Here is a 12,068-nt window from a genome sequence, read left to right on the forward strand (position 1 = left end):
ATGTTATTCACCTATATAAGGAAAAGGAATGTATCTGAACTTGAGCGCTGTCGGACTCTATTTGCGATTTATTTTCTCACAGTCACTAAAGTATCTTTTCACTTCAGCATTGTTTAAATTATTTAGAATCACTTTAACATTCTTTTTACAAAGTACGATCGAAACCAGTTGTTTGTAAGAGTATTATTATCCATTCAGTCAGATGATCTGGAGAAAATTACAAAAAATCACCTGACGTATTTTGTTCTTTGAGGTTTTGAGTCGAGCAATACTTTAGAAAGCGTAACTGTGATGTACTACGTAAACTGCTTCTACTCACCTGTGGATTGCAGCTGTCTACCGGGCTGGGAGTCCAATGCGGAATTTTGCTTTTCGCAGCACCGCACTACCGACTAGGCCATCTCAGAACCTCTTAGGACTAGGGGCTGTGTGGAGTTTGTAATTTTAGAGAGAGGTACTAGCAGAAACGAAATTTCCAGTCGGGTCGAGAGGCGTGTCTGCGTAAGACGAAAGTCTCTCTGTGAGTTCATACTGGAACACGATTTTATCCGCTATCAAGCTTCATACTGTCGCATGTTCCCCGTGTAACATTAGCAGAGGAATGTTTCAATACGTTCTAAACGTTTGCCTTGAGGTAATGTGTGTAAAATTATTAGTTTTCTGGTACATGTTCACACAACACAGATCTGGTCCATGCAGTGTATTTATTTGCTCAACCGATGTCTTCTACTTGACTTCTAACGACTAGTTAAGTATGTGGCCTTGATGACAACTAGCTTTCTACATCCAGGTAGCAAACACTCTCCCACACAGAGCATATGACCGTCCAAGTTAGTTGTATCCGAGGTCATGCTGTTGGATGTTGCGCCACATACCACAGATCGCACAACTGTTCTTTTCTTTTTTTACGGCGTTTGGTTTCTTCGTAGAAGACAGTCTACATACACGTTTATTCAAGCAGTATATGTATACTGTATATCAATCCTTTCTAACAAAAGATCATTTCAATATGCCAAAAATGTGAAATATCTAACTGTACAGAAAGAGACTCGCAGTAGAAGGTGTTCCAGGAGGAGCCGTAAATATATTACGAGGTAGCAGTACAGACTAATTCGATCAAAAAATTCCATTTGACGTGTGTCCAATTTTTATTGACTACATTGATACAGCTGTTTGACTGTAACCCAAACAAACACTCATATAAGGCGTTAAGAAAAGGAAATTGATTAAGTGATTAAGTTCAATGCCCCCCCCCCCCCCCCCCCCCCGTCTTCAAATAACTTTCGAACATTATTGGCAACAAAACGTGTGGTTCTCCTGAGATCATCTTGACTTTCTTTTTATTACGGCAGCACTATTCATAATACGAACGATCAATTCGTCTCTTTGTTTACTTTGTGTTTGTAGACTTCGCCGTTCAGCCATTCCCACACGCAAAAATCTGAAGGGGTGACTTTCGGGGGCCTGGTTAGCCAAGAAACGATAAGCTTATCTCCTGATCCCATTAATACTGTGTATTGGTGAAACCACATTCACTTGCAACGGTATCAATAATACTTGTAAACACATCGTTGCTCCAACAGAAATACCTTTGGGGAGATATTTTCAAATGTCAATGTGTTGTGTGGTCTTATTTCTCTTCTTTTTCTTTTCCTTTGCCCGCAGTTACGCGCGTCGGCACGTTAATAATCGCAGCTGGCATTGTTAATAACAACGGGTGGCTGGTTGCCCTTCCTGTCGCCACGCATATCCCCTCCCTCCCCCAGTCCCCTCCCCCTTCTGAGACGGAATTTGTGTACCGCAACTGCTTGCCTCTAGTGCTGTCCATGCAAACGTTTGCGAATCCTGTAACAGAGACGGGAAGTGGGTACCAACCCAGTATTCTTGTAGTCGGATGTGGAAAACCTCCTAAAATCACATCGACATCAACTCTGGCCGGGACACCAGCCCTCGAAGTTAATACTCCGGGCGGATTCGATCTGCGGCCGGCGCGTCTTCCTGAATCCCGTAAGCGGCATGCTCACACACTCGGCTGTCCGGGGGTATGTGTTGCGGGCTATTATACACAATCAGTTAATTGAGCCTGTTGTGCTACCACATCGTCTTACAAGGCCTCGTTATTTTTAGACTTTCTTGAAATTTACCTTCCAGAATTACTGTAAGGTGGTACTTTGGGTACACGAACGGGTATTTTGTTCTGGAATGACGAAGTCCTCGCACATTCTAGTCGTCAGCTCATACATCAATTTAACTTAGCATTCCCCGTAAGACAGATCGACAGAAATGGTCACATTTCTTCGACACTAATATCCCCAGACCTTACATATTTACATTTTTACCTGCAGGGATTGTTGAAAGGGGATGTCTAGATATAAAAAGTAAACACAAGAGACGAACTGATCGTCCGAATTATGAATAACCTGCCGTCATGAAAGAGCGCCAAGCCGGCCGCGGTGGTCTAGCGTTTCTAGGCGCTCAGTCCGGAGCCGCGCGACTGCTACGGTCGCAGGTTCGAATCCTGCCTCGGGCATGGATGTGTGTGATGTCCTTAGGTTAGTTAGGTTTAAGTAGTTCTAAGTTCTAGGGGACTGATGACCACAGATGTTAAGTCCCATAGTGCTCAGAGCCATTTGAACCATTTGAAAGAGCGCCAAGACGACTCCAGAAGAGCATAATCGGTAGTACCACGGTTGAAGTCCCTGCCTGCCCTTATTCTTTCCGCGATTTCCCTAAATCGCTCCAGGCAAATGCCGGGATGGTTCCTCTGAAACGGTGCTGCCGATTTCCTTCCCCGCCCTTCTCTAATACGAGCTTGTCTTCGTCTCTAAGGATTTCGTTGTCGACGGGACGTTAAACAGGAACCTACGTTCGTTCGTTCCTTCCTTCCTTCCGCCTCCGCAGCTGTGCAGTCATCGCGTCTGGCTACCAGGCAGGGGTCCAGGTTCGATCCTCGGCCGGATCGGAGGTTTCAGCCGCTCGGAGACTGGGTGTTATGTTGTTGTTGATCATTTCATCATCATCGACGCGCAAGTCGCCGAGGTGGTGTCAAATAAAAAGACTCGCACCAGACGACCGAACAATCGCGGGTGGGGACTCCCGGCCAATAATGCCATATGATCATTTCACTTCGTTTCCTTCCTTCTTTCAGAAGAGCACGACGTGCAGTTGCCAAAGCGACAAGAAAGTACATTGAAGTCAGAGGTTTTTTTATTGGAATTTGTGTACATTGTTACCTCCTAAAAATGTACTATTCCTCCTGCCACATCTGTATACATCAACGCCAAACAAAGCTAGTATCACTCACGTGGAGACGATTACTGTTGAACGTTGCGGAGAGTAAAAACTAATGCGAGAGGCGAAAGGAAGATTCCAAAATGGCTGTCTGGAGTTACCAGGATCGGCAGAATTCGAAATGAGAAAGTATAAGTATGATTAAAAGTTACTGAAATGTTCAAAAAGTCTAGTAGAGAAGACTCTAGTAGCATGAACAGGTCACGAGAAGAGACCCATAGTGACCTTGCGGCCATAGCGCAACTACACTATGTCATCAAAAGTATCCGGACACTCCGAAAGATATACGTTTTTCATATTAGGTGCATTCTGGTGCCACCTACTGCCAAGTACTCCATATCATCGACCTCAGCAGTCATTAGACATCATAAGAGAGCAGAATGTGACGCTCCACGGAACTCACGGACTTCAAACGTGGTCAGGTGATTGGGTGTCACTTATGTCATTCTGTATCATGTGTAGTGCCCACAGTAAAATTTGGAGGCGGTGGTGTTACCGTGTGGTCGTGTTTTTCATGGAGGCGTCTTGCAACTCTTGTTGTTTTGCGTGGCGCTATCACAGCACAATTTCTATTCGTAATAGTGGTACTTAACCACCGACCTATCGAGAAATGAGCTATATTAATGAAGAGTATTTTACAGAGCAAATTAATTGTATCACTGCAGTAAGTAAAGATCTATGTATAATTCTTCATGACAGCTGTGAATACTGAATTTTATGTTATGTGTGATAAAGAAAACAAAGAACAAATTTTATTCGCTTTACACTACGTCTAGTGTGTGAAAGAAACAGGGGTCTGTAATCGACTGCTGACGACATAGGAACTGAAAATTGTTGTATAAGTATTGACGGATATTTTCTAATGTTTACATGATTAAAAATTCAAAATGTTGAACTCACTATAACATTTGGATGAAAAAATATCAATAGTTTGTTATGAGCCCTAGAGGAAAATATCTCTTTCCAGGAATTGTGTTTTAATTATAATTTTACTCCACATGCATTAAATTTCAGCAAATTAAACTAATTGTTTGCCTTTGAATACAGGTTTTTAATGATTTGCCATATTCTGTGGACAAGATAACAAAATTGCATAGTTTTCTTTCATCCACGCTCGATCTTAAATGGTTTTTAATCACTTTAAGGTATTGCAACTACGTACACAAGATGCTATATTCATTGGCATTGTTGTAAATATTCGCAAAGCTGTTAAGATGTTTGGATAAAGAACTTTTAACACGTCTTCAACAAAAAAGAAATTTAAAATATCAAACGAGTCAAAGATTTTTGTCAGCGCTTTCGCCTGGAAGTTCCATGCGGCTACTTTCTCAACTAGCTTTAGTTAGCACTTGGCTCCTGTCTGTGCACTGGGCCAAGGCCGATCTCACCACCCACTCGGTATGGCCCAGGAAGAAGTGGAACGATTGTGTTCGGGAGGTTTGGAGGTATAAAAATTGGTAAAGGGTGACACCCTGGAGCTGGTTAAATGGAAGAAATTTCTCAAAAACGGAAACTCTGCGTAAGGTGGGAAAACATACAGCAATAGCAGCAGCGGCGGAAGAAGAAGAAGAAGAAGAAGGAAAAAAGATGAATAAGAAGAGGATAAAAGAGATGGCTTTTTCAGGGCAGTGGTAGTGGTCATCAAAGAATTACAGTGAAATTGTCATCATTAGATGATATAGCAACATGACTTCTTACGACAAGAATACTCATACGATTACACACAGAGTATGCAAAAGAACTTGCTACTATTCCAGAAGAAACCTGTCGTTGGTCGCTGGAGGAACGAAGCGTTCTTAGTGATTGTAGAAATGCGCTTTCCATAAGGGTCGTCGAACAGACACACACGTCTATAGGCCTGGTCCGGAATTTTGGAACATTTTCATATTCGCGTATTATGTGTTTTCTGGAGACCTAAAATCTCCTCTCTGTGGATCAACACTGATTCGGCAAACAACGACTGTGTGAAATCCATCTCGCACAGAAGGCTGTTAGTACGGGCGCCTCGGCTGATGCTGTGTTCCTTGACTTCTGCACGCCGTTCGATACGCTTCGGCACTGTCGTTTAATGGACCAAATATGAGCGTACGGAATATCAGGCAAACATTATTATTAGATTTAAGAGTTCCTACGAAATAGAGCTCAGTATGTTATTCGTAACGAAGATAAATCTTCGGACTCAAGGGAATCTTCGGGCGTACCTCGAGGGAGTGTTACAGGACCAGTACTGTTACAATATGTATAAATGATCTAGTGGTAACGTCGAAAACTCCATAAAGCTGTTCGCGAATAATGCTGTTGTATATAGGGAAGTCGCAATCCAAAAAATTTTACAAACTGCAGAGGACTTTCATTTAGTGCAGAGATTGGCTGTTGACCGTCAGCTTAAACAATATAACGTACTGAGCATAAATAGTCTGAAAGACTCGTTACCGTATGATTATACGATGACTGAACAGTCGCTACAAGCGGTCATGCCCATTACAGATGTGGGAGCATGCGCGGAACGATCAGATAAAGCTAATCGTAGGGAAGCCAAAGGCCAGAATGAGAATAATTGGAAGAAAGGCAGCTTACAAATCCCTCGCTCCACCGATACTTAAGTATTGCTGTCAGTGTGGGACCGTTACCGGATTAGATAAATAGAAGAAGTAGAGAAAATCTAGAGAAGAGCATCGCTTTTTGTTAGTGGTTCGTTTGGAAAGAGCGAAAGCGTCACCAGTGTGCCCATACAGCTCCAATAGCAGACGCCAGAGGGGCGTTGTACATCTCTGAGCGGTTCACTGCTACATCTACATCTACATTTATACTCCGAAAGCCACCCAGCGGTGTGTGGCGGAGGGCACTTTACGTGCCACTGTCATTGCCTCCCTCTCCTGTTCCAGTCGCGTATGGTTCGCGGGAAGAACGACTGCCGGAAAGCCTCCGTGCGCGCTCGAATCTCTCTAATTTTACATTCGTGGTCTCCTCGGGAGAAGCAATATATTCGATACCTCATCCAGAAACGCACCCTCTCGAAACCTGGACAACAAGCTACACCGCGACGCAGAGCGCCTCTCTTGCAGAGTCTGCCACTTGAGTTTGCTAAACATCTCCGTAACGCTATCACGCTTACCAAATAACCCTGTGACGAAACGCGCCACTCTTCTTTGGATCTTCTCTATCTCCTCTGCCAACCCGACCTGGTACGGATCCCACACTGACGAGCAATACTCAAGTATAGGTCGAACGAGTGAGAGAAGAGTTAACCGATATAATGGTCCCTCCTCCGTATATCTCGGCAAAAGAGCACGACCGTCATACTACTGAGATTCGAGCTCACTCGGAGGCTTATCAACAATCGTGCCTTCCACGAACCACTCGCATCTGGTATAGGAAAAGTGGGAAGTGACAGCGTTACACCAAGTACTCTCCGCCACACACCCTGGGTTGGCCTGCGTTGTACAGATTATGTGCAGATAATATGCTTGTTAATGAGGGCAGCAACACTAGAAGAGAGAACGAGAAGTGAGACAGTACCTTGGGCGCAGAAGGCGAGGCAGATGAGCGCGGCGTGCAGCATGGCTGGTGTCCGTGTGTGCCGCGGATGGTCGGCTGCGCTTACTTAACACGGCGGCCCCCTGCTGCGCACCTGCAAACATGACGCAGCGCCGGCCAACCTCTCACCTCGCCGACCCTCTCCCCACCACACACACACACACAAATTGATGCCCCTCCATTCCTTACGTCTGCACACCGACACACACACACACATACACACACACACACACACACACACGGTTGCCAAAATAAATGGTTGCACTCGCGTTATTGTCCGCAGCTGCTGCTGTTCGTCAATATAGTCAAGAAAAATAGTTTGTAGTACGCTAAGTGCTCAGTTACGTACTACCTGCACACAAGTGAAACAAGGAACTATTTGTAGCGAAGTTCTAATAACACTAAATCTACACCACTAGCCATTAAAATTGCTACACCAAGAAGAAATATAGATGATAAACGGATATTCATTGTCGTCGTACAACAGTTTACAAAAATATAGAAAACATTGAACTAACGACAACATCAGGAGACAAGAAGAATCGCATTCCAGTGAAGAGTGTTGCAGCCCACGCCCTAGTCGATGGACCTTGTGTATTTGTTGGATGTTCTCTTAATTTTAGCTTGGATATAAACGATACTTTCTCACATAGAAATGGTTGGTTTACTGTTGCCATAGTGAGAGATGGTAGTGGAGTTTCTAGTGTACCTGGACTTGAAAGTTTTAATGATAGAGATGTAATAGCCTATCGCACCTATCATATGTTTGAAATTGCTAATAAAGACTTTGGTAAATCTGCTTATGATTCTACTTCTCCACTTGTATTGTATACACGTAACAAAAGAAAAAAAGGATACTGGCAGAAGTAAAGCTGTGAGGACCGGGCGTGAGTCGTGCTTCGATAGCTCAAATGGTAGAGCACTTGCCCGCGAAAGGCGAAGGTCCCGAGCTCGAGTCTCGGTCGGGCACACAGTTTCAATCTGCCAGGAAGTTTCATGTGGTTGAAAACTGACAGGTCCTCTAAATGGGTCCGAAGTGCATTACAAATCAGGGATTGCTATCCAGGTAGCTTACTGAGTGTTGGATGCACACAAGGCGTTTTTAGCTAGGGCGACTCACCATCTGGTCCCGATAACATTAGTTGTAGGAGACCCCAGAGTAGTAGTGTAAGACTTAGAAATCCTTCACCCCCCCCCTCCCCCCAAGACATGAAATGATAAGAATTTTGGTGATTATCTGTCGGAGCATTCACGTGAAAGTTCCAGAGTTTCAAACAGCCCTAAAAGAGCAATGGAGCTGATAATATTAGGTGCAAAAATCTGGAGAAAGGAATTAAAGTTCCACGTGTGAATGTTTTTCAAGAGTCAGTATCAAGGGTGGACATAAATTTATAATTGTGTCTTCTGTCGACCATCAGACTCATTCCCAGATGTAATCCAAAACCTTACATAAACTCTCGGCTCACTAATATGCATATTCCCCAATCATACTGTCGTCATTGAAGGAGATTTTAACCATCTGTCAAACGCTTGGAATAATTGCCGTTTTGTAAGTTGTCGACGTAACAAGACATCATGTGAAATAAATCTAAATACTTTCTCTGAAAACTAATTGGAACAAATAGCACAAATATCATGAGCTCTTTCAGAATGTCCATATTGGAACTGGTATCTGTGACCATGACACAGTTTTAGCAACAATTATTACTAAAATACAAAGGGAAACAAAAACAATCACAAGGATTTACATGTTCACGTTGCTGGATAAAGAGGTGGTCATGTCATATCCCAAAGGGGACCTCAAATCGTTTGCCTCTGGGCAGGATCATGTAGAAGAAATGTGGCTAAGAACTGAAGGAATGCGTCACCAAGCACTGGATAGATGGAAAAACAAGATGGATGTATTGTAGTTCAAAAATGGTTCAAATGGTTCTGAGGACTATGGGACTCAACTGCTGAGGTCATTAGTCCCCTAGAACTTAGAACTAGTTAAACCTAACTAACCTAAGGACATCACAAACATCCATGCCCGAGGCAGGATTCGAACCTGCGACCGTAGCGGTCTTGCGGTTCCAGACTGCAGCGCCTTTAACCGCACGGCCACTTTTTTTTTTTTTTTTTTTTTTAATAATGCCTCTGAACTTTGTATAAAAAAATATAATAAAAGAAGAAAGGAAAGGGTATAATACTTTATTAAATTTTATTTGTTGTTCATTTTGTTCTTATTTTGTTCTTGTGTATTTATTTGGATTTGAAAGCAGGTCTCCTGTCCACGTTTTTTTTTTTTTTTTTTTTTTTTCAATGTGCGAACAGTCACAGTTAACCAAGCCTGGAAAACTAAAACAGAATGAAGACGCCATCGAAGATATGAGACATAAATAGCATGAAAAGAAAGCTACCACGTCGTAGTGAGGCTTCCCAGCGACTGCGCCCACTGATAAGATTGTTCAATATATGGTCGTTTGCAGTTCGTTCTGACCTCATCTGCCACTGCCTGGAACATTCCAGCTACACGGCGGGCTGTGAAAGGCACTCCATAGGTAGTTTGCGAAGCACTGTCGATATCTGGTATGCCCGGAAATAGAATGATGTCTTTCTTGCAAATAGAGCCAGAAGTCAAGGAAATCCTTGTGTCCGTCACGACAGAGGTAATGGACGGCATGTCCACGTATCCAGGTGACAGAGTTGGTTCGAGTCTTGGGGTAAAATGTCTCATCCGGAAACAATAACGTGCGTGCAGATATATGCTCCGGCCTAAATCGCAAGAGATAAGCCAGCATCTGCCGCACTAGGTGCCAAACCGGTTCCGCCTCTCCACAGCTGAGGCGGTGCTCGTCAGAATCTACTGTATTACAACCCACACAATTGGGAGATTCTGTCATGTGGATATTGTAGAGACGTTCTTGCGTCACGAGCTTCCCATTCACGACGACGTACCATTGAGAAACAACATCGGAATCAAGCATGGCATCGTGTACAGTCTTCCACACCACGCGCCACCGTACGTCAGGATATTTTAGTTCGACCACATTTAGGGGGCGGCGTTGCAGCATGTCATGATATAGGCGTCGAGTTGTGGCCATTTGTGGTGTCGTGAGCGCGACACTGCAATAACTTTGTTCTAAATAGAAACGTCCTATATAAAAGAGGGGCGCCGGGATGTCCTGTAGTGGCACCGGCGCTCTTAGTGAAGCAGGTCGTAGCGCCGTCAGAAGCAGACTCGTGAGGCTCGTAGGACAACGGCGCAGCAGACTTAAATGTGAGCTAACATAGAGGGCAATGGCCCTATCATGGACGTTAACTAGGCCGAGACCACCTTTTTCCTTGGGGAGGGTAAGAGATACGTATCCGATCTTCAGTAACATACCAGTGGTGACGAAGTATCCCAGCGCTGCCATAATGCTACGAGCCAAGGGCCTCGGAATGGGTAGCGTTTGGGCGACATGCGGTATGCGGGACGCAAGGTATACATTGGCATAATACGCCCGCTGAACGATGTTGAGGGATCGCAAGCGCTGATTTGCAATTCCGGCCCTAATTTGGTTAAGAAGGCGTCGATAATTGAGCGTCGTCGCGCGTCGCATGTCGTTCATGAAATCTAAGCCCAAGCAGCGTACAGTATCACTGAAGCGTAAGGGGGCAATGTGTTCCTGCGGTAGCCCAATCCCGATGCTCAAGGCGACGGACTTGTCAACGTTGATTTGGCTACCAGAAGCTGTACCGTAGGTTGCAATCCAGTCCAAAGCCGCGGCCATATCGTCAGCTCCTCGTATGACGATCATCAAATCATCCGCATATGCGGTGCAGCGATAGATGGAGCCGCCGAACTGTATCCCAGTGAGCCTGTCTCGGAGACCACACAACAAGGGTTCTAAGGCCAATGCAAAGAACAATGTTGATAATGGACATCCCTGTCGTACTGATCGGCGGATCGGCATGGGTGCCGTCAGTCTTCCATTGACAAGAACTCGAGAAGTTGCACCATGTAGTAGGCGTGTCAACACTGTGATAAAGGGGTCGGGGTATTCCATGCGCCGTAGAACGGCCGTGAGGAAAGTGTGGCCCACACGGTCAAAAGCCTGGCTAAAGTCGATAGACGCGAGGGCTGCCGGCAAACGTCTCACCCGTGCAAGGGAGATGAGATCTCGGTAACGACATAACGCAGTTCTGATGTTGTTGGGTCCCCCCAAGGACGTCTGATCGCCGGACAAGACGTGCAATAGTGTGCCGCGAATACGTTCTGATAGCAGCCTCGAAAAGATCTTGAAGTCGCTGTTCAATAACGTTAAGGGACGATAGTCGCGGACATGATTCCGTCCCTTCGGCTTATGGATGGGGACAATCAGACCTTCCAAGAATGGTGCAGGCAATGTTATATCCGGGGACATCAATTGCTGGCAAATTTCAATCAAACACGGTAGCAACAGTTGTGTAAAGGCTCGATAGAACTCTAATGGTAACCCATCGATTCCTGGTGATTTATGGGGAGCACCTTTACCAATGGCGTCGAGCACTTCCTCTTCTGTCACTTCTCCCAGTAAATTCGGTACCATGTCTGGTGGAACTGTACCGTGGACATGTGCTGAAACGGTGTCTACCGTCGCCATATCAGGGAGCACTGCTGAATAAAGTTGAGCGTAATGCCCATAGAAGGCTTCTGCTATATCTGCTTGTTCTACCACATGTCGACCGTCGTCGGTTATCATGTCGGTTACCAGTGCCCTGCGGCGCCTCCTGCGTTCTATGAGCACGTGGTGCAGAGATGGCCTTTCTGATTGTATCATGTCTGGAGCACGCGACCGTATAATAGCGCCTTGTAAATGATGGCGTGCTAAGGAGACGAGCTGCACTTTCGCGCGATGGACTATGATCTGCCTGTCAGGTGAGGGCTCCATAGCAAGACATTCCCGTAGGACGGTGTCATAAAAGTTTTCCGTGCTCCTCCTCCATGCCGCTGCTTCCCGGCCGTAAGCCATGAAGGTGCGTCTAAGAGCAGGCTTCGCACATTCAATCCACCAACTGAGGGTCGATCGGTACCGACCACGACGCCGTAAGGACGCGGTCCACGACTCTTCGACAGCACCTTTACATGCCGGCTCGTCCAGATGGGCGACGTTCAGTTTCCAGGGGGGCCTACTGCGCCACACACGTGCAGGTTGGAGGGCAATGGTGCAAATATAGGCTGTGTGGTCGGTGAATGCAGTGGGCCAGAGCTCTGCTCCTCTCGTCGCCGTCGAAAG

The 12,068-nt window shown here is 45.4% G+C and overlaps 2 protein-coding genes across 2 annotated transcripts in view; one reads left to right on the top strand and one right to left on the bottom strand.

The window, feature by feature from the left end:
* Positions 1-6,928, bottom strand: part of LOC124555525 (protein obstructor-E-like) — a 93,499-nt gene extending 86,571 nt beyond the window's left edge. The window contains exon 1 of the mRNA XM_047129479.1: positions 6,811-6,928. Coding sequence (XP_046985435.1) covers positions 6,811-6,853 — 43 coding nt within the window. The 5' untranslated portion in view covers positions 6,854-6,928. The remainder of the gene's footprint in view (positions 1-6,810) is intronic.
* The window catches only part of LOC124555524 (zinc finger protein 84-like), a 299,284-nt gene that overhangs the window by 172,458 nt on the left and 114,758 nt on the right, over positions 1-12,068 (top strand). The gene's annotated exons all lie outside the window — the stretch shown is intronic.

Source organism: Schistocerca americana, chromosome X, assembly GCF_021461395.2.
Source record: "Schistocerca americana isolate TAMUIC-IGC-003095 chromosome X, iqSchAmer2.1, whole genome shotgun sequence".
Taxonomy (NCBI): Eukaryota; Metazoa; Arthropoda; class Insecta; order Orthoptera; family Acrididae; genus Schistocerca; species Schistocerca americana.